The following is a 25,852-nucleotide window of genomic DNA, read 5'->3' on the forward strand; positions in this document are numbered from 1 at the left end:
CCAGGACCATAAGATGCTCCAAGAAGGAACAGTCAGCTGAGTCAAATACTGCTGCAAAATGGAAGATGGAGATGGTATGGTGTTTGGAATTCTGCAACATGGAGTTCATTGGTCATTAGTTTCCTAGGGCCGCCATTACAAATTACCACCATGTGGTGGTTTAAGGCAGCATAAATTTATTCTCAGAGTTCTGGAGACCGGAAGTCCCAAATCAAGCAAAGCTGCCCTTCCTTTGAAAGCTCTAGAGGGGAACCTTTCCAGGCTTCTTCCAGATTCTGTTGACTGCTAGTAGTCTGTGGCATTCCTTGGCTTATAAACACATCACTCTCCTCTCCACCTCCATTTTCACACAGCCTTATCTCCTAGGTCTCTCCCATGTCCCAAATCTCCCCCTGCCTTTCTCTTGTAAGGGCATTTGTCATTGGACTTGGGGCCCACCCTAAGTCCTGGATGATCTCATCTCCAGATCCTTAACTTAATTACATCTTTTTCCAAATAGGTTCACATTCACAGTTTCAGGGGTTAGGACTCAAATATCTTTTGGGGGGTTACCATTCAACCCAGTACAGTGACCTTAGCAAAGCAAGTGTGATGGGGGGGGTAGGGGCCACAGCCAGCCTGGAGTGGTTTGAAGGAAATTCAGATAAGTAGGCAAATCTTAAGGAGATTTAGAAGGCTCAACAGAGTGTTTGGATTGTGTTTCTTTTGTTCATTTTGATTTTTAAAGGAGAAAAGACAAGATTATGATTCATATGCTGGTAAGACTGGGACAGTAGGGGAGGGAAAAGCTGAAGAAACAGGGGGTGATTAAAAAAGAGAGTAGGGGCACCTGGGTGGCTCAGACGGTTAATCATTTGACTCTTGACTTTGACTCAGATCATGATCTCAGGGTCATGAGATCGAGCCTAGCATTGGGCCCTGTGCTGACATCGGGGAGCATGCTTGGGATTCTCTCTCTCTCTCTCTCTCTCTCTTCCTCTCCCCCACTTGTGTTCACACTCTCTCTCTCAAAATAAATAAACTTTAAAAAAATAAGTGGGGGTGGGGGATGCCTGGGAAGCTCAGTCAGTTGAGCGGCTTAGGTCATGATCTCCGGTTTGTGAGTAGAAGCCCCACATCGGGCTCTCTCCTGTCAGTGCAAAGCCTACTTCAGATGCTCTTTCTCTCTCTCTGCCCCTCCCCCACTCTCTCACTCTCTCAAAAATAAACATTTTTTTTAAGGGGGGGAAGCTTTGAGAAGGCAAGAGGGAAGTGAACCCAACACATGTGTTTGTAGTGTTAAAAGAGAAACTGAGACCTCTTTAAAAACTTTAAGGGTTTAGGGGCACCTGGGTGGCTCAGTCTGTTAAGCATCCAACTTCGGCTCAGGTCATGGTCTCACAGTCTATGGGTTCGAGCCCTGCAGCAGGCTCTGTGCTGACAGCTCAGAGCCTGGAGCCTGCTTCAGATTCTGTGTCTCCCTCTTTCTGTGTCTCTCTGTCTCTGTCTCTCTCTCTCAAAAAAAAAAAAAAAAGAATAAACATTAAGAAAAAAAATTTTTTTTAACTTTAAGAGTTTATTTGAGCAAAAATGGATTTGAATGAGGCGGCACCAGACAGAAAGGAGCTGGGAGCACTCCACCAACAGGAGCTCAAGAAGAGACTTAACAGGGAAAAGGTGGAAGGGAAGGAAGTTTTGTGATTGGTTGTCCTTAGTGGCATTTACAGGCCCATATTTTGGGTTGCTTACTACCTAGGCCACCAGGGCCTTAGAGCCACCTCAGTCTAAGGGCCTCCTTGTTTAATTAACAGAACGTTAGGTAGAGGGGCACTCCCTCCAGGGCAGTGGGGAAGAAGTCACCTTGTAGATTGGCTGTTGGGAAGACAGGAAACATCTAACGGCTTCCATTTTCTCAGTGACCATGGGGCAAGGTGAGTGTGTGTGAGAGCTTGGGACACGTGTGAAGAAAGAATTAAGTAATGACTAGTGAAAGCAGATTGCCCCAGTGTTGAGAGCACATTTGAGATTCATTATCAAAGCAGAGTCCTGGCCTGGAAAAGACAGTCTTGGAGAGTGGTTTGAGCACACTAAGGGCAGGGCAGGGCCATTGGAGCTCCAAAGCAAACTAAGGCAAATTTCTTAGGATTCTGCCTCACGCCCAAGTGAATGTTTTCACTGTTGTGCAGAGAAGAAAGCCAGGGAAGCAGATTTGAAACTTGGCACATAGTAAGCACCTTGCAAATCAATGTTTGTACAATTCAATTATCCACAGTTATAAAACCTCAGTGTGTGGCTTCACCAAGGACATCATATCTCCATTTGTTCTGAGCTCTGCCCATGACTGGCCACCCATCAATACATTGGGCTGGGTGACTTTTAATTCCTTTTTTTTTTTCTTTAAGATTTTATTTTTAAGCCATCTCCACACCCAACATGGGGCTCTCAAACTCACAACCCCAAGATCAAGAGCCACACGCTCCACTGATTGAGCCAGCCAAGTGCCCCTTTAACAACTCCATTTTGAAATGAGCCTATACATTCTGTGTTTTCCAAACCCAGACTTTTGAGAAGACTGCTTCAATACTAGTCACAGGCCTGGAGAATCAATATGGAAGCCGGAAGTGATCTTAAAGACCCTCTTCTACAGGTGAGGAATTGAGACACAGGTCAAAGGAGGTACAAAAACCACACAGCTTGTTGATGGGGTAAGTCTGTTCCTTCCGCCTACTGTTCTTTCCATGGTATCTCACTGCTTCCTATAGAAATAAACTCCACGTACAGACTTTTCCAGAATGGTGTTTTAAAATTCTGTGTGTCTCTTCATTGGCTTATTCAGGTCTCTGGAATTTATTTCACTAAAATATTTTCCTCCTTTTTGATTTTTCCCATTAGGCAATAACTACTTGCCCGATGGATTATTTCTTGCTTTCTGATCGGGTTGGGATTAGTCCCCAGCAGCAGGCTTTATATATTCATTACACATTCATGTTTCTGAGCGAAGTTCCCAGGAATGTATTTTAATAAGTGTGTTTTCTATTCATTACATCCTCATAAGCCATTCACCTAGAAAAGTAAATGGAGAAAGCACAAAGAAGCTGAATGCCTCAAAAACTAAATCAGTCCCACAAAAGTCTGAGTCAGTACAGAATCACTTGGGAAGCTTGCCAACAGCTCGGCGGTGTTGCATTTATTGTGACATTTCAAAACACAGATCTGATCTAAGGTCATTAATATGGGAAAAATTCTCTCAATTTAAGAAATTTTTGGAACTCTTCTGGAATTTACTTTCACCTTCAAATATTTCAGTAAATGTCTAATCCAAACAAACATCATCACAAAAACATTTGCTTCCTCTGAGACCTGAGCAGGCACTGTGGAAGCTGCTAGAAAAATAGGAGCTTGTGCAGCCTGTATTAGGATTTTCAGCTTCTCTCAACTCCCTTCACTTCCCTATCTGATTTCCTAGCTGGTCTTATCACTCACCCTCCCCCCGCCCCCACATACACATCTCCCCACTTGCCTGAATAATCCAGACCCCGAGTTGGGGGCTGACAGGGAGAGGATAGCAATTCTGGTACATTATTGGAATGGGGTAAAGGCAGAGCCCATACAGTGAAGGGAAGTAAATGGAAAGGAAACCATGATTCTGGAGCTTTTCTTTTGGAAAAAAATCAGATGCATGTTTTTGGGTTTACAATTTTTGCAAGTCTGTCCAACTCAATAAATTGAGAAAAATTTGACATGGGCTAGATGCACATTGAGTACAGAGAGGGTGCCTCCAGAGGCACTCACCTTCAAGCACTTAGAGGATGTTCCCGCCAGGTCTACGCTGAGCCCAGCACTGTTCAACATTTTAATTAATGAATTGGCATTCAAAGTAACCTTGGTGAATTAAAGCCATGAATACCAACAGACGGATTTATAGAATAGCTGTTACCTTTGGGGGGCACAAGGGAGGTTTCCGGTGCAGGAAATGTTCTATATCTTGACCTGGGAACTTGTTAAATGAATATAATCATTGGCGAAATATTTATCAGGTTGTATGCTTAAGATTTGTTCATTTCACTGGGCACTTTGAAGTTTAAAAGTTTACACACAGACAAAAAAGTAAATGGCAGACTTGGAGGGATAATTGTGTCAGCAGAAAGAAGAAAGTTACAAAGTGATTTAAGGAGAATACTAATGAGAAGCCCATTTTCTCCCCAAATCCCCCAGGCCAGTAGAAGCCATAGAGGAGAGGTGCAGCTATGGGGTGAAAATGGCAAAAAGGTTTGAAGATCTCACAGGAGATTGCTGGGCTCCTGGAGCCCCCCTCACCTTCCAAATGCCACCAAGTGACTGCTCTTTCTCTGCCCCCCAACTGGAAACTGAAAGGTTATTTTCTAGGAAAATGGAATGGGATACTGAGATTCGGGAATCAGGGTTACCAGGCTCAGCAGAGAAAGTTAGCTCGGGGTGGAATCGGGGCTAGGACAAAGCATGAAATCCTCTCTTCTCATCCTTAACTGTAGAATTTTAATTTGTTACATTTTGCGTGCATTGCTGTGCTGTGTGGTTTTGTTGTTGTTGTTGTTGTTGTTTTATAAATTTAATTTATTTTGAGAGAGCTGGCACAAGTGGGGACGGGGCAGAGAAGGAGGGCAAGAGAGAGAATCCCAAGCAGGCTCTGAGCTGTCAGGACTCTAACCCACGAACCGTGCGATCATGACCTGAGCCAAAATCAAGAGTGGAACGCTTGACGGACCGAGCCACCCAGATGCCCCTGCTTTGCTATTTTTAAAATTTAGGTAAGTATAATATCAGAGACCTAAGCAATGATGAAATATATGGGAGCCATTAGGCAATCTCACATTTGTGTTGACCAGAGTGCGGTGTTTGGCTGTGGGCTTGGAAGCTTAAAAAGTCTGGAAATAGGACCAGCGAGAAACTAAAAGTGAGCATATATAATTAATTACGACTCCACTTTCTGGAGGTGGTTAAAAATGGAATGCTTGGGGTGGTTTTAAAGGCAATCCTCCCTCATACGGGATTTCCCCATGGAGATTTTGTGTTGGTAATGCATGTGGGGTGCACCGGCACTCCGGGGCTTCTTCTTTCAAGCCATGTAGGTTTCATGTTTGCTTGGACTTCAAGTTTACCTTAAGGGATCCCCTTACAGTCCCAAGATGCTGTCTTGTTCAATGCCACATGGTTCCTAAAATAATGACAGGCATACAATGGATGTTGTATTAAAAAATTAAGCAGTCAAAGGGCGCCTGGGCGGCTCAGTCGGTTAAGTATCCAACATCTGCTCAGGTCATGATCCCACAGTTCACGAGTTCAAGCCCCAAGTCGGGCTCTGTGCTGACAGCTCAGATCGTGGAGCCTGCTTCAGGTTCTGTGTCCCCCTCTCTCTGCCCCTCCCCCTCCTGAAAATAAATGAAAACATTTTTTTAATTTTAATAAAAAAATGAATTTAAAAAAAACTGCATGGGGTAAAATGGGTATCTCAATTTCAAAAATAACATACAAACCAATTCTCTATCTTTGTTGTAAAAGCTAGCCCCAGTCTATGGGCTGTGCTCCAAATGCTTCATTCGGAACCTAAAAAATTCTTCCATTTGAATGTAATATCAAGGGTGATTAGGTTGCAGGACAACGTACAAAAGCCCATAGATCCACAGATGTACTTGAAGCCTGACATCAGTGCGGTAGGAATATTTGGGGAAATGCTTTCTCAGTTTCAGCCAGGGAAGACAGGACTGTAGGCCACCTGAGCCTGTCGCAGCCATGAGAGACCACACCCTTTGTTCGTCCCCACTAGCTACCAGCTGCCAGGAGAGTAAAGACTTCCAGCCTGCACCCGAGCAGACTCCCAGCTCTAGGCCATACCTCTGTTACTCTAGCAAAAAGAAAATGGCTAAAAGAACAGGGATGCCCAGGGTGCCTGGGTAGCTCAGTTGGTTAAGCATCTGACCCTTGGTTTCGGCTCAGGTCACAATCTCACGGTTTCATGGGTTTGAGCCCCACATCAGGCTCTGTGCTGGCAACATGGGGCCTGCTTGGGATTCTCTCTCTCCCTCTCTCTGCCTCAAAAAAATAAATTAATTAACTTAAAAAAATTTTTTTAATATAAAAGAACAGGGATCCCCCTGGTGGTGGTAGCAATGACCCTGGTAGTGATGGTGGTAGTAATAAGCGTAAAGTATAACATGATTATCTGTTTCCCATCTTTTCTCATTTCATCTTTGTGATAATCCTATCAGATAGGTGAGATTATTCCCCCCATTTTACAGATGAGGAAACCAAACTTTATGGAGGTCAAGAAATTTGGCGAAGATCGCACAGCCAGTGAGCAGGCAGCCTTTGAGAGTTTCTACACTTGCATGTTTTGTAAAATCGATTTAAATATGTGCTGGAAAAATGTTTTCAAACATTCCTTAGCATTTTAGCTTTTTTAGGTCAATGAAGAGTGAGGAAGGGCTGGATATGGCCTCTGAGTAGATGGAGCACTGTCTCAGATGACTGAATGTCACCATTTGACAAAGACTGACATGTAACTTCTGAGACCTGAGCTCCACAGCACCCTGTGTCCCTGCTAAATGACAGGTGCACAGTTAAAACGGGCTCCTGCGCTAGCTCTCCCTAACACAAAGACTAATACGGTGTCACTTTTAGACTGTGTTCTTTTAAAAAAAAAAAAAATTTCGAAGGGCATCTGGGTGGCTCAGTTAAGCACCCACATTTTGATTTCGGCTCAGGTCATGATCTCATGGTTAGTGAGTTCAAAGCCTGCATCAGTCTCTGTGCTGACAGTGAGGAGCCTGCTTTTGGAGTCTCTCTCTCTCCCTCTATCTCTTCCCCTCACCTGCTCATACTCTCTCTCTCTCTCTCTCACTCAAAATAAACTTAAAAAAACAAAACAAACAAAAAAAAAAACCCTCTTAAGATGCATCATCTCGGGGCGCCTGGGTGGCGCAGTCGGTTAAGCGTCCGACTTCAGCCAGGTCACGATCTCATGGTCCGTGAGTTCGAGCCCCGCGTCGGGCTCTGGGCTGATGGCTCAGAGCCTGGAGCCTGTTTCCGATTCTGTGTCTCCCTCTCTCTCTGCCCCTCCCCCGTTCATGCTCTGTCTCTCTCTGTCCCAAAAATAAATAAACGTTGAAAAAAAAAAAAAAAAAAAAAGATGCATCATCTCACCAGTGAAACAACCTGGTGAAAATAAACTCATCAGGCTCCAAAACTTACATCTGTCTTAGGATTTGCACAAGAACTTTAAGTGTATAGCAAATACACTTTTAGCTCCTCCTACATTGCCACACAGAACCAAGAGGCTATAGTTTCTTAAAGCTGCAATACAAAATCTGAAATGTTACCCCAAAAAATCCTCCAATAGGAAACTAGGAGGACAGCCGGGGGACATACGTTATGGGACTACTGTGCTTGGTCAAGATTTCCCCCTTCTTCTTTTTTTTTCTTAATTTTTAAATATTTATTTTTGAGAGAGAGAGAGAGAGAGAGAGCATGAGAGGGGGAGGGGCTGAGAGAGAGAGAGAGAGAGAGAGAGGATCTGAAGGAGGCTCCTCACTAACAGCAGAGAGCACTATGTGCAGCTCGAACTCACAAACCATAAGATCACGACCTGAGCCGAAGTCATACACTTAACCGACTAAGCCACCCAGGTGCCCCATAATTTCCCTTTCTCGTTTTAAAAAGGCTGTTAAGATAATAATAGTAAATACTTATGTAGCACTTAGTACATACCATGTTTAGTACAGGCACCACGTTTTTATTTTATTTTTTTAATTTTAGAGAGAAAGAGGGGCACCTGGGTGGCTCAGTCGGTTTAAGCGACCGACTTCGGCTCAGGTCATGATCTCACGGTTTGTGAGTTCAAGCCCCGCGTCAGACTCTGTGCTGACAGCTCAGAGCCTGGAGCCTGCTTTGGATTCTGTGTCCCCTAATCTCTCTGCCCCTCCCCTGCTCACACTCTGTCTCTCAGTACTGAATAAAAGTCAATAAATTTTTTTTAGAGAGAGAAAGAAAGCATGAGCAGGGGAGAGGGGCAGAGAGAGAGAGAGAGAGAGAGAGAAAATCCCAAGCAGGCTCCACAGTCAGCCGAGAGCCTGAACCCAGGCTCAATCTCATGACCCTGGGATCATGACCTGAGCCGAAGTCGCTCAACCGACTGAGCCACCCAGGTGTCCCCAGGCACCACTTTTTATTTTATTTTATTTTATTTTAAAAAAAATGTTTTTTACATTTATTTATTTTTGAGAGACAGAGTGAGACAAAGTGAGAATGGGGGAGAGGCAGAGAGAGAGGGAGACACAGGATCCGAAGCAGGCTCCAGGCTCTGAGCCGTCAGCACAGAGCCCAACGTGGGGCTCGAACCCACAGACCATGAGATCATGACCTAAGTCGAAGTCGGACGTTCAACTGACTGAGCCACCCAGGCGCCCCCAGGCACCACTTTTTAAAATAGCTTTACATAAGTGACTCATTTGGTCCTCAAGACTTCCCCTGTAAGGTAGATAAATTATCCCCATTATATCCATGAAAGAAGCTGAGGCAGAGAATTTAGGTGTTTTGCCCAAGATCACGTAGTTATTAATGGTCAGTGGTAACAATGGATTTTAAAGAGAGGCGGTCTGGCTGCAGAGGCCATCACAGTACACTGCCTCACCTATATTTTCTCAGAACAATTACGCTTTATATATTTCCCCCTCTTTTTAACAGCAAGCAAAACTCCCAGCTGAGGCATCTCTGACTTATCCCTGTCTGAAACAGAAAAGAGAGAGGGTACCACCCCACAGTCTCTTCTGGCCACTCCTGTCCCCTCCACTTCCCTTTTATACATGCTTCCCAAACATGCACACGACCCTGAGCTATGAATCCCTGGTGGACAGGAGGACTGGGGAGTCTGACGCCAAAGCAGGGCTCCTTATGCTAGCGGTCCACAAATAGGGTGACCAAGTGTTAAGCTGACCTGGGACTTTCCTAGTTTTAGCACTGAAAGTTTCCCAGAATTGTGCTCCCTTCGGCAGCACATCTACTTAAATTGGAAGGATACAGAAAGGTTAGGATTGCCCCTGCGCAAGGATGACATACAAATTCATGAAGCTTCCCATATTGGAGGGGGAGGGGGAGGAGGAGGAGGAAGGGGAGGGAGAGGAGGGGGAGGAGGAGGGGGAAAAGGAGGGGGAGGGGGAGAAGGAGGGAGAAAAGGAGGAGAAGGAGAAAGCTTCCCAGAACTGGATCCCTAGCAGTCCTGGGCAAACAAGGAAAGTTGGTCACTCTGAGCTCTAGAACCACCCAGGAAGCTGTTAAAAAGTTGTGCTGCCCTTGACCTCCCTCCACCCCACCCCATCCCCAGAGCAATTATATCAGACTTCCTGTGGGTAAAAGGACAGACACTGTGTTTGTAAAAGGCTCTCCAGGAGATTCCAGTGTGTGCCCTGGGTTGAATGTTGTGGAACCGTACCAAACATGAGCTGGGAGCTCCAAGACTCTCGGGCCTCCTGAACAACGTTTCTCAGACCTTCAGCTCCAGCCTCACAGGCTGCCCTAAGGCAGGGTCTTAGTCCTGGCTGTCCACCAGGATCACCTGGGAGGCCTTTAACAGCTACCAATTCAGGAATGTAAAATGGTACAGCCACTTTGGAAAAGAGTTTGGCAGTTTCTCCAAAAATTGCACTTACCGTATGATCCAGACAATTCCACGGCCCTCGCTATTTACCTAAGAGAAATGAAATCACATGTCCACCCAGAGATCTATACCCCAGTGTTCACAGCAGTTCTATTTGCAATAGCTCCAACCTGAAAATAACCCAAATGTCTTTCCGCGGGTGAATGGATAAACAAATTGGGGTACATCCATCCCCGGAATCTTGCTCAGCATTTCATTACCTAGCAAGGAATGAAATATTGATGATGGTGATTAATTAAGCCCAAAACGGCCTAAGAGATGGCATCAGCAGAGAATAGCTGACTCCACTAGGTGGCATCTGGACACTTCTCTTTAGCATGACTTCCGCGGGAATTGTAGATCCCAGGCCTTGGCTGCCCGAGGTGTGTTGTGAGAGGGAGCATGGGGCCCACAAAGGTAGTCAGGCTTGTTGGCACGGAAAACAATCAGTGAGGCCGGAAGATGTCAGCGCGGTCCCATGAGCTCCCAGCCTGACGCCATAGGCAACTGGGAATCAGATCGCTGCATTTCAATGTCAAGGTGCTGGTATCATCTGAGGTTCAAAGAGCAGAGCTAGTTATTCAGGGACTGAGTAACCTGTGGAAAGTAAATGAAGTTCCTAAGGAGAAGACCAAATGTCTGGAGCTTAGAGCAATAAGCAGAATTCACGGTCTCCAGTGGACCACCACACAATCTTCTCTCCCTCCATTAAAGAACATTAATGGAGGCCCCTCCCCCCAATGGGGCCTTTGGCCAGTCAGTCAAAAGATACCATGACCAGCCCCCTCTGTCTTCTGCTTTCCATAACCCTTATCCCCTCCCACAGGGGACCCTCTCTGTTTTAGTCCCCAGCCATTGTCTGGCCTCTGTTGTTCTGAGCCAGAGTCACTCTCCTAAGTGACCACACATCTTTTGGTCAACCCTGAAGGGTCAAGCACTTAGGTGGTCATTATTTTGGAAGGGGGTTGCATAAATTGGGCTTTGCCATTTGTGCCTCACTGTCACCTCCAACAAGGAACATAAAGCAAGTCCCCAAAGGAAGGATCAAAACGTACTGAAGAATAAGAGAGACCACATCAGTAGTTTCAAATTCTCCCCAGAATCCATCAAGAACCAGGGGTCCCAGGCAGCCCTCAGGTCCACAGGCTCCAGAATAATGCATCTGCTCTGTCAGCTTAGTTCTGTAAGGGCTCTCCAGGCTCCAGTGCATTCTGCCACCGGGATCACTCAGGCTGCCAGCCATGTCTCTGTGAGAAAAATACAACTAAGGGAGCTTAGATAATGGAGCCCTGTCATGTGTGTGAATCCCAATGTGGTGCTCGCCTGAATCTGTTCTACATGTGGGGATTCCACGCACGATGTCTTCAAAGGATTCTGCTGCTAAAGAGTTAGAAAAGCACTCGCCTACATCATCCTGAAATATTCTCCTTCTTAGAGACCAAAGCTGTGTTGCAGATTAGGGCACACAGTTTTCAAGCCATTTCAGAGAAATGACTCCTCCTCCTTCTTGGAACTCCTCCTCCAGACCTTGAAGACAAAGAGCATTGTCCTTCCACTTTGCTCAAGGTTGTGTCAATCTCCCAACCACTGGCTATAAAGTCTCTTTCCCTAGTCCTCCCAGATGCTCAGGGCACAGAATTCTTAAGGTAGGCCCGACCTCTGAAGATTCAATCTCCCACATCCCCAGCACCTTGGCTACCTTCTGTTTCAGACTTGGTTCAGTCTCCTGGCATTGACTTTCTGGTTCCTTGTTCTACTCTGTTTTTCAACTGCTTAAAAATTATTGTTATTAAATGCTGATTTAAAAATTTTTTGTTGATGTTTATTATTTTTGAGAGAGAGAGGCAGAGTGAAAGCAGGGGAGGGGCAGAGAAGGAGGGAGACAGAATCCAAAGCAGGTTCCAGGCTCTGAGCTGTCAGCACAGAGACTGATGCAGGGCTCAAACCCACAAACCATGAGATCATGACCTGAGCTGAAGTCAGACGCTTAACCGACTGAGCCACCCAGGAGCCCCTAAATGCTGAGTAGATTTTAAAACCTATAAAATACATATTAAGTATAAAGAAGCTTAGTCCATTCAGGCAAAGAAAAATCACATTACCATTACCCCTGAAATCCCCAGGATATTCCTCCAAAAACCCATTCCCTTTCCTCTCCCCTCCAAGGCAAACACTATGCTGAATTTTGTGTACAATTCCCTTGCATTTCTTAATAGATTTCCTACATATGTTATAATATGTAAACAATGTATTGTTTAGTTCTGTATGCTTTTTTAACTTTATATAAATTGATTTTTATACTACATATTCTGAGACAATAGACAATAAGACACTTTTGAGATCCACCCATATGTTTGCAAGTAGCTACAATGCATTGTTACAATGCTTTATAGCATTCCATTGTGTAATATACCACAGCTTTTTAAAATCCCATTGTATTCTCTTTTTTTAATGTTTATTTATTTTGTAGAAAGAGAAAGAGAGAGATCATGAGTGAGGAAGGTGCAGAGAAGGGGATAGAGGATCTGAAGCAGGCTCTGCTCTGACAGCAGAGAGCCTAATGCAGGTCTTGAACTCTCGAACCATGGGATCATGACCTGAGCAGAAGTTACCTGCTCAACCGACTGAGCCAGCCAGGCGACCAAATCAGTTGTACTGTTGGTGAACTTTGGGGCTGCTGTCAGTGCTTGCTATTATGAACAGTGCTATGAACATTCTTGTACATATATCCTGATATACCTGGACAAGAGTTGCTCTTGGAGTGGAATTTCTAGGTCATAGTGCAGAAACATGTCTCTATTACCAAGGTAATTGCAAATCATTTTTCCAACATGAATGTTCCAATTTACGCTCCCATCATCACTGTTTTGTGGTACTGTATCCTTGCCAGCCCTCGATATGGTCCAACTTCCTAATTTTTACTAGTCTGGTAGATGTAAATGGCATTTTCTTGTAGTTTTAATTTGTTTACAGGATTGCTGAAGAGGCTAAGAGTATTTTCATATGTTTATTGGCCATTTGTCTTTTCTCTCCTTGAAGTACCTGCAATGGGCTCTCTGTTGAAGGGTAAGGGCACAGGCTTCAGAGCCCGGCCCTCAAGGACCAATGTCCCAGCCTAGAGTTCAGTTTCGAAGGTACAGTGATGATTGAGTAGAGGACCTCCTAGGTACCTGCATCCCATCTTACTCAGTGACCCTCCCTCAAAACTACTGTCAGATGGTCTCAGATAAGACCAACTCCACGCAGCCTAGTTAAGCAGCAAAGATGTTGGAGCTCAGGATCCCAGCATGTGTCCTGACCGACGATCCAGTGGAGAAAATGGGCTACCTTCCTGCCCCATTGCCAACGCTGTGCTACAAGCTGCTCACACCAAAGATGGTACTTAGAACTCTCCACGGGTGGGGGGCGGGTGCGCTTGGTGGGGGTTCAGTGGGTTAAGCCTCAGACTGTCAGACTTGGGCTCATCGAGATCTCCCTGTTTGTGAGTTCTGGCCGCTGGAGGAGCTCTACGCTGGTGGTGTGGTGGTGCGGAGCCTGCTTAGGATTCTCGATCATTCTCTCTCTGCCCCTCCCCCACTTGCATGCACTGTCTCAAAATAATAAACTTTAAAAAAAAAAAAAAAAAAACTCCACCGTAGCCTCCAGAATCGCACAAGTTCCTTCCGTTATTAGTTCATCCTCTGTTAATTACCACGTGAGGTCTCATTCATTGGATCAACAAGTACTGAGTACCAGACAAAAACAGGAAAAGACAATCTGGCCCGCCCTCAGCCCCGGGGGATGGGGGGTGGGAGAAGCGGACTATCCGCCCGCAAGGGGCTGTGCACCGGTCACCCTCAGCCTCCGCATAGGCCCCACCCCATCGGTGCCCCCAGCTTCCTCCTGGTGGTGAAGTGTAGAACTCCCTGTCCAGGTCGCCTTCAAGAGAGGCGCGTCACGTGACCGCGTCGGGCGCAGGGGGCGGGGCCGAACGGCCAGGCGCTGCCGGGTCGCCTAGCAACGGCGCCACGCAGAGCCATGCAGGCCCGCGGCAGCAGAGAGCAGGAGGCCAGGGATTATTTGGAAAAACATCGGATTATGGAGTTGCTGAACTATCTCACCAGCACCCTGCTCTTTTTCCGGCCAGGTAAGAGTCTTTACCACCGCTCGGCTTTCTGTCCCACCGCCTCCGCCTCCCGGCGCGGAGCGGTTGCCAGAAATTCCCAGTACCGCCATCCCTCCGCGCCCGCGCGGCCGCCGGCCGGCTCCCCTCTCCAGTACCCCCACCTCCACGCGCACACTCTCCCCTATATCTCGGCGACTTGAGCCGTTCTGCCAACTAACGCTGTGGTCCTCAAACAAGTACTTCCTGAACGGCTTCTGTGTGCCCACCACTAGCCAGGTGCGCGGAGGCTTGTGGCTGGTGGGACAGAGGCTTCAAGGAGGGGCCTGCTTAGTACTACGTGCGTGTGGGCGCAAGCCTGCCCTTGAGTCTCCTCTTCTGGAAAATGGAAATAATAGTACCCATTTTATGGACACGTGGGGGAGATTAAATGAGTAGTATACAAATTAGCCCTATGCCTGGCAACCAACAGATGTTTCATTTTGGTTTTTATAAAAGTATACGTATGGGGTTTAAAAATCAAAAGCCACTCCAAGGCTTATCATGAATAACGGCATTTCCCTCCATGTCCCAGATTCCCACTCTACAGACGAAATGATTTCCCATTCGTTTAGCTATTTACCTTGATATTTCTAACTCACAGACTTGCACTGCTACTTACTAGTGCCCCCCGCACCCTAGGTTTAGGCTTAGCTTTATACTATGGAAGATGAAACTTTTAACTCTCTTACACACCTGCACCCACGTGTCCACGCTCGCGCACACACACACGCACTCACACCTGTTCCCACTCATCTCCAATTTCCCAAGAAAGTTAGAATTCAATTTTGGTGTGACCATTATCACATTATTATTAGGCAAATATCCACAGCTAATCCACGTAGTATGCTATGATTGTATTTCCTTTGTTCTCCCTGAAATTAATAATACTACATTTTAAATGTTTACTTAAATTGTCTTTGCAATTGTCGCCAATTCATCGATATTCCCTTGCTGTCACAAGCGTAGATGTCCTCCCAGTACATTTACGTTCATCCAGTCCACAGCCCCAGGGCCTCCCCCAGCTCTCTGCCTGCTCTAGTCTGGATGATCGCTCAACTGCCCTGCAGTTCAGCTGTGATTCAGGGTTTTCCCTCACTCTGATCCTAATCCACTTCACCTGTCTCCTGCACTTAAAGCCCGATTTCTTTTTTTTTTTTTTGATTTAAAAATTTTTTTTTTTTTTTATTTTTGAGAGAGAGAGAGCGCCAGCAGGGGAGGGGCAGAGAGAGAGAAGGAGACACAGAATCCAAAGCAGGCGTCAGGCTCCGAGCTGTCAGAACAGAGCCCACATGGGGCTCTAACCCATGAACTGTGAGATCATGACGTGAGCCGAAGTCTGATGCTTAGTCCACTGAGCCACCCAGGTGCCCCTAAAGGCTGTTTTGTGGGGCTTGGGCCTCCTCCTTTTTTTTTTTTTTTTTTTTTGCTTTTTTCCCCTTTCTCTAGGGGAACATCCTCTAGTGAGCGGCTCCTTGAGAGGCTGTGCTTTGTTGGAGCATATATGAAAATGTCTCATCCTATTCTCAAACATGATGATAACCAGGGTGGATACAATTCTTGGTTAGAAAATACTGCCCTCAGAACTTGGAGGGCGTTGTTCCATTGTCTTCTAATTGCCACTGTTGCTCTGAAGAGTCTGATATCATGATGTCATCAGATTCTTGATCTGTTTAATATAAGGGATGTTTTCTTCATCTGGAAGTCTTTAGGTTTGTCTTTTTACTTTATCCCTGGTGTTCTAAATGTTTATATGCCTTAAAGGGGGGTTGTTTTGTTTGTTTGTTTCTAATTCACTGTACTAGGTGCTTTGTGGTCTTATTTAATTTGTAGATTTTTTTCTGTCTCCTCCTTTTTTCCTGTCCTTTTTCTTTCTAGCTCTTTATTGTGTCAACCAGTAGAGTATCTCAAGGATTGATTTTTCTCCTTTAATTTAAAAGGCTTTGAACCCATTTGGCAAAAACAGAATTCTGTGGAAGGCAGGGTGGGGGGAAGAGAATCTCAGATAAAGACAAATTCTCTTAGCAGCAGAGGATAAGGAAGGGGGAGTCTGGGAGTAGTTACACATTAATACCATAATCCCCATTACAATCACAATTTAAATTTTTTTAACGTTTATTTATTAGAGATAGAGAAAGAGCGTGAGCTGGGAAGCGGAGAGGAAGAGGGGGACACAGAATCCGAAGCAGGCTCCAGGCTCTGAGCTGTCAGCACAGAGCCCGATGTGGGACTGGAACCCACGGACTGAGAGATCATGACCTGAGTTGAAGTCAGACGCTTAAACCGACTGAGCCACCCAGTCGCCCCATATAGTCATAATTTAAATAATGATCAGTGTAAGAAACTGAGATGCTGTTACCCACTCTAACAATATGAACTTCTTGAAACATCTGTACAAATGCCAAAGGGGGTGAGGCAGGGTGGAGAAAAGGACAGGTGAAGAAACACTGAGGAAAAGCTAAGGAGGGTTTGGCTGACGTTCAGAATGCATATCAGTGCCCTTCAAAGTTCCCTGCGCAAGGCCCCCTAATGGCAGAGGAGAGGGGACTTGTACCTTTGGTGTCTGAGACCTTAGCCTGATGCTGAATAACACATTTCTTTGGAGTCACTTCTTTTACCCTAAAAATGTCCAAGTTTCATTTTTCTACAGATATATTTGTTTCTTTTTATTATTATTTTTTATTTTTTTAAATGTTTATTTTTGAGAGACAGGGAGAGACTGTGAGTGGGAGAGGGGCAGAGAGAGAGAGAGAGAGAGAGAGAGAGAGAGAGAGAAAGACACAGAATCTGAAAAGGCCCCAGGCTCTGAGCTGTCAGCACAGAGCCCGACCATGGGGCTTGAACTCACAAGTGGTGAGATCATGACCTGAGCTGAAGTCAGACGCCCAACCGACTGAGCCACCCAGGTGCCCCAAGACATATCTGTTTCTTAATGTAAATATTTCATATTATCAGAGTAGGATTGATTCTCAGGAAGAAATACTGTATTTGTCTCGGGTCCTTATGAAGTCTCTGGCACAATGACAGGTATCCCAGTGTCAAAACCCTGGATTGTAAGGGATTTATGGAAAATAAGACTAGACAGTTTGATTGGATTGTTATATCGAGGGAGCAGGTCCACAATCCCACATCCTCAACTCCAAAATTCTAAAAGCCCTGGAAACCTGCAGATTATTATAACTCATTTAACGCCCAAACCTAGCATAACCTGAAGTCATGTGGTAGGAAAACGTGGCCTCGCCTAGACTGTACTGGGAAACAGAGCCCCTGGCTTCACAGCCACTTTGCAGTGACCATTCTGTGCTATGGAAGGAGCGAGTATACGTGCTTAGGGGGTGCCTTTAATAAAATTAGAATTTCATTTTTAGACAGGAGGCAGTTGTAGTAACCCAGATGAGAGATGCTGCTGTGGAATCGTAAGTGAGGATAAGATATATCTGAGAGTGATGGAGAAGAAAAGTTCAGTAGAAACTGTCATGGTGGACTAGGTTTGGGCGTTCCAGATGCTTCGTATATTTAAGTCAGTGGAGCGCGGTAAAGCCCACAGCTTTGGGAGGCACATTGCCTGGATTCATCCTAGCTCTGGGCCTTGGCAAGGGACTGTTATGAAGAACACTAGGCACGTAGAGAGGGCTCGATAAACGTTAGCTGCGATTATTAAGATGTGGAACTTGAGGTTTGTCCCCCTTGAAGAACTGATTGTTATTATCAGCTGACATTGATGTAACTTAGGTGGTTAGTAACCTTTGGATCTTCCCTTCATGTTTTAAAGTTATTTCTTTAGGGCCACCTGCCTGGCAGAGTTGGTGGAGCCTGCGATGCTTGATCTTGGAGGTGTGAGTTCAAGCCCCATGTTGGGTGGAGAGATTACTTAAAAATAAAATCTTTAGGGGTGCTTTGGGTGGCTCAGTTGGTTAAGCATCCGATTCTTGATTTTGGCTCAGGTCATGATTTTATGGTTCGTGGGATCAAAACCCCTTGTCAGGCTCTGTACCGACAGTGCAGAGCCTGCTTGGGATTCTTTCTGCCCGCCCCGCCCCCTGCCCCTCCCCTGATTGTGCATGAGCTCGCTCTCTCTCTCAAAATAAATAAATAAACCATTTAAAAAATGAAAATAATAAAAATCTTTTAAAAAGTTACATCTGTTATTTCTGTTGTAAGCACTTTCAAAACATTTTTTTTTAATTTTTAGAAAATATTTATTTTTGAGAGAGAGAGAGAAAAAGACACAGTGCGAGCAGGGGAGGAACAGAGAGGGAGAGAGACACAGAATCTGAAGCAGGCTCCAGGCTCCAAGCTTCCAGCACAGAGCCCGACACGGGGCTCGAACCCACAAATCGCGAGATCATGACCTGAGCCAAAGTTGGACGCTTAACTGACTGAGCCACCCAGGCGACCCCAAAACATTTGTAGAAGCAGGCAGAGTATAAATTATAGACTCCAGACCTGAACATTATAGCATCTAAGGGATATACGGAGTCTAAGGAGTCTAAGGGATATACGGTAATAACACACCTAGTTCCCTTAGAATTATTTACTTACTCTATCCTTAGAAAGAAATGCAGTTGGGGCGCCTGGGTGGCGCAGTCGGTTAAGCGTCCGACTTCAGCCAGGTCACGATCTCGTGGTCCGTGAGTTCGAGCCCCGCGTCGGGCCCTGGGCTGATGGCTCAGAGCCTGGAGCCTGTTTCCGATTCTGTGTCTCCCTCTCTCTCTGCCCCTCCCCCGTTCATGCTCTGTCTCTCTCTGTCCCCAAAAAAATAAATAAACGTTGAAAAAAAAAAAATTAAAAAAAAAAAAAAAAGAAATGCAGTGAATTGAAATTTGAAATTGGCCTTTTTTCTCTTTCTGAATTTGATAGACGGCTCAGGGAGAAGCAACCGAAGACTACATACATGATGTGATTGCCTTTAGTGACCCATTTGTTTCTGTAGTCTACTAAAATTTGTACGAAAAGGCACAAGAGAGATTTAAAAACATAATCACAATATGTGAATACTATTTGAATAAAAGTGTTTTTACTTTTACTTTTTAAAATGTTTTAAAAGATTTATTTATTTATTTATTTATTTATTTATTTTGAGAGAGAGAGAGAGAGAGAGAGCGTGTGCAGGGGAGGGGCAGAGAGAGGGAGAGAGAGAATCCCAAGCAGGCTCTGCACTGTTAGTGCAGAGCCTGATGCAGGGCTTGATCCTGGAACCATGAGATCATGACCTGAGCTGAGATCAAGAGTTGGAGGCTTAACCGAATGAGCCACTGCTATTTTTTTTTTTTATTTTTAAGAAGTGTTCACAATTAATAAAATTTGTGAGACAACTGGAAATATTACTGCCTGGCTATATGGAGGTATTAAAAATTTTTTTTTAATGTATGAATGGTATTGTGGTAATGGCATTACAGTAATGGAAAAAGAAAAAAGTTCCCTCTTCAACAAAGGATATTGGGAAAACTGGGTAACCACATGCAGAAAAATAAAATTGGATCCCTATCTTATACCACCCACAAAAATGAACTCAAAATGGATCAAAGACTTAAACATAAAACCTGATACCATAAAACTCCTAGAAGAAAACCTAGGGAGAAGCTCCTTGACACAAGTCTTGGCAATTATTTTTTGGATATGACAGCAAAAGCACAAACAGCAAGATGAAAAATCAACAACTCGGACCACATCAAACTTACAAGCTTCTGCACCACAAAGAAAGAATCAACAAAATGAAAACGCAGCCTACAGAATGGGAGAAAGTATTTGCAAACTATGCGTCAGATAATATCTGAAATATAGAAAGAACTCCTACAACTCAATAACAAAGAAAAATCTTATTAAAAAATGGGCAGTGGGAGCTGCCTGGCTGGCTCAGTCAGAAGAGCACCCTGCTCCTGATCTCAGGGTTATGAGTTTGAGCCCCACCTTGGGTGTAGCCATTACTAAAATAAATAAATAAACATTTTTAAAAATGGGCAGAGGAACTAGACATTTTCCCAAGGAAGACACACAGAAGGCCAGCAGGTACATAAAATGATGCTTAACGTCACTAATCATCAGGGAAATGCAAATAAATATCACCTCACACCTGTTAGAATGGCTATTATCCCAGAGGCAAAGATAACAAGTGAGAACGTGGAGAAAAAGGAACTCTTGTGCACTGTTGGTAGCAATGTAAATTGGTATAGCTACTGTGGAAAACATGGGGGTTCCTCAAAAAAAATGAAAACAGAACTACCATGTGCTCCAGCAATTCCACTTCTGGGTATATATCCAAAGGCAATGAAAACAGGATCTCAAAGAGATACCTGCACTCTCATGTTTATGTAGCATTATTCACAGGAGCCAAGATATGGAAACAGCCTAAGTGTCTGTCTACAGATGGATGGATGATGAAGATGTGCTATGTTTATACAATGGAATATTATTCAGCCGTGAGAAAGAAAGAAATCCTGCCATGTGCAACATGGACGGCCCTTGAGGATATGCTAAGTGAGCTAAGTCAGACAAACACTGCATGCTATCACTTGTATGTGGAATCTGAAAAAGCCAAAGTTGTAAAAACAGAGTAGAACAATGAGTGGGGGTGGGAGTAGGAGAGATGTTGTGGAAGGGTACAGACTTGCAGCTGTAAAGAAGTCTTGGAAACCTAATGCACAGCATAGTGCTGACAGACAATATTACTGTATCATAAATATCAAACTTGCCAAGAGACTCTATCTTAATTATTCCCACCCCTAAAAAGAAATAATAATTATGTGATGTGATGAAGGTGTTAGCTAATGCTGCAATGGCAATCATATTACGAAATATAAATGTATCAAATCAACATGTTATATAAACTTACACAATGTTACATGTCAGTTGTATCTCAAAAGAAGTCCTTCTCTTTCAGAGATGTACGCTCAAATATTTATTAATGAAATATGATCACTGTGATTTACTGCAGAATAATACAGGAAAAGGGGACCTGGATGAGATGATGGTGAAATAAGACTGGCCACAATTTTTTAAAATTTATTTTAAGTTTATTTATTTTGTGAGAGAGAGAGAGACAAGAAGGGTCAGAGAGAGAGGGAGAGAGAGAATCCCAAGCAGGCTCCGCACTGTCCGTGCAGAGCCGAATGCAGGGCTCCAACTCCTGAACCGCGAGATCATGACCTGAGCTGAAATCAAGAGTCTGACACTCAACTGACTGAGCCACCCAGGTGCCCCTAGACTGGCCACAAATTTTAACAGTTAAAAGTTGGTGACAGGTTCATTTTACTTTCCTGCTTTTGTATATTTATGAAATTCTCAATGAGAAAAACAAATTTAAAGAATTTTGTATATACACACGTTTATATATATACAAACATACATATATACACACACTACTGTGTGTGTGGTGTGTGTGCATAGTGTGTGTAGTGAGTGGCACTCACCTAAGCTGCTGCACCTTCTCTTGGCTTCTTTTCATCATAACTGACCTGCATTATTTCTGTAAAGTGGATCTTCATTTTTTATCTTTCGTATTGCTTAAATGAAAGATGGTCTGCTTATCCAAAATACTGCTTTTATGTTAGAAATGAACATTCATGGGTGCGTGGCTGGCTCAGCCGGTTAAGCATCGGACTTCACCTCGGGTCATGATCTCACGGTTCGTGAGTTCGAGTCCTGTTTTGGGTGAGCCACTTCTGTGCGCGTCTCTCTCTCTCTCTCTCTCTCTCTCTCTCCCTTGCTTGCACCCTCTCTCTCTCAAAAAAAAAAAAAAAAAAAAAGATGGGGCACCTGGGTGGCTCAGTCGGTTAAGTGTCTGACTTCAGCTCAGGTCATGATCTCACAGCTCATGAGTTCGAGCCCCATATCAGGCTCTGTGCTGACAGCTCAGAGCCTGGAGCCTGCTTCGGAGACTGTCTCTCCCTCTCTCTCTGCCCCTCCCTTGCTCATGCTCTATCTCCTTCTCTCTCTCTCTCTTAAAAATAAATAAACATTAAAAAAAAAGTTTAAAATAAAAAAAAAGAACATTCATGCTTCCTAATTGGAAGAGGGTATTAAATTTTTTTTTTTTCAACGTTTATTTATTTTTGGGACAGAGAGAGACAGAGCATGAACGGGGGAGGGGCAGAGAGAGAGGGAGACACAGAATCGGAAACAGGCTCCAGGCTCTGAGCCATCAGCCCAGAGCCCGACGCGGGGCTCGAACCCACAGACCGCGAGATCGTGACCTGGCTGAAGTCGGACGCTTAACCGACTGCGCCACCCAGGCGCCCCTGGAAGAGGGTATTAATTAATCCAAGAGCCCCTGTTTTTATTTATATTTTATCGCTTCTTTTAGCTGGCTGCCTTCTTCCCTGCATCATGCTCTTCCTTTTTGTTGCTTTTCTACTCTTATCTGCAAATTAGAATCACCTGAGGAGTTGGGGAAAAAAAAAGCCCAGGTCCCATCTCTGCAGAACACTTATATACATAGTTAATTGTTCGATGTCTTGCTTTTCTTGTAAGCAAGGCCTGTGTCCCCAGTGCCTATTACAATACCTTGAACATAGTTATTTAATAATTGTTAAATGACTGTTTCTACTTGTGATGTATCTTAATTTTATATTGGAAAGAATTGGCACTATTCTCTTGCAGAAAAACCAAGAGAGTATTTAATATCTGTATTGGAACGACTGAGAATTGCCAAAATGACAGGCTTGGCTTTTCCTTTCTTTATGGATCATTCTAACATTGTGTCTATGTTTGAGATGATGGACACTTCGAATAAAGGCACCATATCGTTCGTGCAGTACAGAGAAGGTCAGTTATCATCTCAATTAAAGCAATAGTTTGTGGCCATTCCATAACTTTCCCTAGCTGAAAATAATTCTCGCTTCGTAAATTTTCCTTTCTTCTCATTCTGATTTTACAGCCTTAAAAACCCTGGGTCTGTTGACTGCAGATGAAGTTTTAAAAGATGATGGACATGCAGTAACTCTGGATAAATTCAGACGTGAAGTGTAAGTTTATTTTTACGTGACTGATGTTTAAATAATACGGCATGACTTAAAGTACAATGAAAACAATTTAAAACGTAAGTTCCTACCTTTTGACAGAAACATTTCAGTCCCTTGAAACTTTCAGCTGTCTAGAAAGCGAGGGGTGACAGCAAAATGTCAAGCCTGGGGGCAGGCGGCAGAGGGAGAAGGTGCTGGAATTGGGAAGTTTCTGGGGCACTTCCATTCTTTTCTCAGTGGGAAAGCCCAGCAGTTCTCAGAAAATGAGGTGGAGAAGCCCCAGTGTGCTGGAACTAACAGAAAAGTTCTGAGCCCAAATCCCTAGTTGGGAAATTTCTGTATAAAATATGGAGTAATAGAATTTCTCTCAAAGCATTTCCTCAAAATTATTTATCACCAGGTAAGTATTTACCGTCAGTGTATGTTGTGAGGCCCCTGGCTGACTCAGTAGAGCATGTGACTCTTGATCTTGGGATCAGGAGTCCAAGCCCCCATTGGGTGTAGAGCTTATTTAAAAACAAACAAACAAACAAAAAACAGTACGGGAGACTACGTGGCTCAGTCGAGTGTCCGACTCTTGATTTCAGCTCATGTCACGGATCTTGCAGTTCATAGGATCGAGCCCCACATCGCGCCATGCCAAAAGAGTGGAGTCTGCTTGGGATTCTCTCCCTCCCTCCCTCTCTGCCATTCCTCCCCACATAAGTAAAAAAATAATAATAAAGAAATAGGATAGGTTGCATGCCAGCCTGACAGTTTTATTTATTTACTTACTTATTTAAGCAGGCCCCATGCCCAGTATGGGGCTCAAACCCACCACCCTGAGATCAAGAGTTGCATGCTCTACCACCTGAGCCATCCAGGGGCCCTAGGACAATTTTAGATGCAAGTTATATTACAGCTTTAAAAGTACTAACTAAATGCTGAATCAGAAAACAAAAAAATTGGAATAACATTTGATAGTTGTAGAAGGCCTCTAACCAATGTAATTCAATTTGTTTAAATGTTTTGTTCTCTAAGGATTTATTAATCAAGAAATTGGTATGTAACATAGTCCAAAAAGCCAAGGAAAAGTCAAAGAAAAAAGAAAGTTTAAGATTCCCGTCTCATTATTAGTTACATAAATATTAAACAAAAACTGTTTAATTCCCATCCTTGCCCCGGGGAGAGACTGAAACACAGTGCCCTGGCCTGAAATGTTTCATCCAAAAGAAAAGGCTGCCTGCCCACTGTCCTGGAATGGAATCAGGAAGGATTTTAAATGTAAGGACATTTGTGGAATATGAGAGCAATTCTATTTTGGTCACCACCTCATAATGTTTTCTTAGAGGAAAGACAGTGAATTTCCAAACCAGATACGGGAACTTCAATTATGAACATATATTCTAAAGTGATTTTTTTTTTTAATGTATTTGCTGTGTTTGATTATCTACAACAGTCTCCCTTAATTAGCACAGGAAATTGAAAATTGCTTGTAATTTATTATTCTCTGCTCTTGTATCTTGTTCAACAGACATACTTAGCATTTACATTTGTAAATGGAATTACTCGGAGTTTTCATGACTTCTGAGTTTTCTGGTTTTGTTTTCTTAGGAACAAGAGGATGGAGGAAATATGGGCAGCATTTTAATAATGCCATCAGTCCAAGATAATAAATGATTCCATAAAGTTTTCAACTGTCCAGTTTCATTAACTCAGAACTTCGTCACATAACTTGACATCCAGTTGGCCTCCTCTTTGTTAAACACCAAAACTCCAAAACAAGAAAAGATGCTTTATTTTCCCGTGTTAGGCCAGTTTGTCCTCAAATTAAGTAGAATCTCAACATCTTGTTGAGCCAGTTTGTAAATTCCAACTTCGTTTAAGGCCTCGGTGGCAGGAGGCTGCCCTGAGGCTGACTGCAGGACGTCTTTCAGAAGGAGGGCAGAGCCAATGTTCAGATTCAAAACAATACACGCTTCTTTGACACTGTTTAAGAAAAAAAAAAACAGGAGGGAAATGAGATATCCATTATCTGTGTCATCACGTTGTTCCATAATATTTTCATCTTCAGAAACTAAACAGCTTCCCTGCACTGCTAATCCACATCCCTCTCTAGAAAATATTTATGGATTTATTATTTGGCTCTTTTAACATGTAAGGACAATGTATGCGTACAGTGTTTCTATTTCATTAGATTACTATAATGTGATAGGATCATTGTTTTCCATATGTGTGTGTTACTCACCAAAAGGTAATATTGACACTAACATAATAGCCTATTAAAATTTTTTTTTTCAACGTTTTATTTATTTTTGGGACAGAGAGAGACAGAGCATGAACGGGGGAGGGGCAGAGAGAGAGGGAGACACAGAATCAGAAACAGGCTCCAGGCTCTGAGCCATCAGCCCAGAGCCCGACGCGGGGCTCGAACTCACGGACCGCGAGATCGTGACCTGGCTGAAGTCGGACACTTAACCGACTGCGCCACCCAGGCGCCCCCATAATAGCCTATTAAATGTGGCTAAGACTTTAGGTAGGTTACAATATGGGAAGAGAAACTAATAAAAAAGAAAAAAAAAATTCAGATCTCTTACTAAAATAAAAATCATTTTTTCATTTTATAATAACTTTAAAGGGACTACTTTATAATCTCAAACTCCTCTCCCCAATAATTTAAATTTCAAACCAATAATTCTAAAAATGGTTTGAAGAATTTTTCTGACATTCATTTATAGTTACGCTTAGAACCAAAATCAACATAAATATGCAAGAAAACCACTTTCTTCATGCCTGGCCTACTATTAGGTACCAGGCATACTTTTAATTTCTTCTATTTATTGACTATGGTACAACTGCACTTGCCTTTATTTTCCATTTGTCTCTCCAGTAACAGGCAAATAGAAGCATGAAACCAATGCTGGGAACAAAGCCCAGCCCATAACTCAGATCCAGTTCTGATAAATTTGGGGGGGACGGGGGTCATGGGTCACACCTTAGAGTAGCTGGGTACCTGATGAGTGTTTTCAATTTTTAGCTGACGCTCTATTTATCCCACCACACATCACGGGGCCCCTAGGGCTGTGAAAAGAGGAATCAACATCCTGTAAAGCTTGATGCCATCAA

The 25,852-nt window shown here is 43.8% G+C and overlaps 2 protein-coding genes and 1 non-coding gene across 4 annotated transcripts in view; 2 read left to right on the forward strand and 1 right to left on the reverse strand.

Moving 5' to 3' along the window:
- The first annotated feature begins 8,989 nt into the window (after window positions 1-8,989).
- On the forward strand, window positions 8,990-9,095 carry LOC124525198 (U6 spliceosomal RNA). Its single transcript, XR_006965421.1, has one exon. It is a non-coding gene; the product is annotated as a U6 spliceosomal RNA (small nuclear RNA).
- A 4,475-nt stretch (window positions 9,096-13,570) lies between these two features.
- EFCAB10 (EF-hand calcium binding domain 10) lies at window positions 13,571-24,418 on the forward strand. Of its 2 annotated transcripts, XM_047096416.1 has the most exons (4): window positions 13,571-13,772; window positions 22,386-22,550; window positions 22,663-22,750; window positions 24,341-24,418. In XM_047096416.1, exons 1-4 carry the CDS (start codon window positions 13,664-13,666, stop codon window positions 24,375-24,377), a joined length of 399 nt encoding a protein of 132 aa, XP_046952372.1. In that variant the 5' UTR covers window positions 13,571-13,663; the 3' UTR covers window positions 24,378-24,418. The 2 variants fall into 2 exon arrangements, with proteins under 2 accessions (XP_046952372.1, XP_046952371.1); XM_047096415.1 differs by lacking the exon at window positions 22,386-22,550.
- The window catches only part of RINT1 (RAD50 interactor 1), a 30,638-nt gene continuing 28,539 nt past the window's right edge, over window positions 23,754-25,852 (reverse strand). The window contains exon 15 of the mRNA XM_047096413.1: window positions 23,754-24,715. Coding sequence (XP_046952369.1) covers window positions 24,523-24,715 — 193 coding nt within the window. The 3' untranslated portion in view covers window positions 23,754-24,522. The remainder of the gene's footprint in view (window positions 24,716-25,852) is intronic.

Source organism: Lynx rufus, unplaced genomic scaffold (genome assembly GCF_022079265.1).
Source record: "Lynx rufus isolate CCGP_SWC_20201006 ecotype Redwood Valley unplaced genomic scaffold, mLynRuf1.p SCAF_4, whole genome shotgun sequence".
Taxonomy (NCBI): Eukaryota; Metazoa; Chordata; class Mammalia; order Carnivora; family Felidae; genus Lynx; species Lynx rufus.

What these genes read in the sequence shown, in the direction of transcription:
- EFCAB10 (XM_047096416.1), top strand. Translation starts at nt 13,664, where the DNA reads ATGCAGGCCCGCGGCAGCAGAGAGCAGGAGGCCAGGGATTATTTGGAA. An exon ending in CCTGCTCTTTTTCCGGCCAG is followed by an intron (nt 13,773 to 22,385) that starts GTAAGAGTCTTT and finishes ATTCTCTTGCAG; the next exon opens with AAAAACCAAGAGAGTATTTA. An exon ending in GTTCGTGCAGTACAGAGAAG is followed by an intron (nt 22,551 to 22,662) that starts GTCAGTTATCAT and finishes CTGATTTTACAG; the next exon opens with CCTTAAAAACCCTGGGTCTG.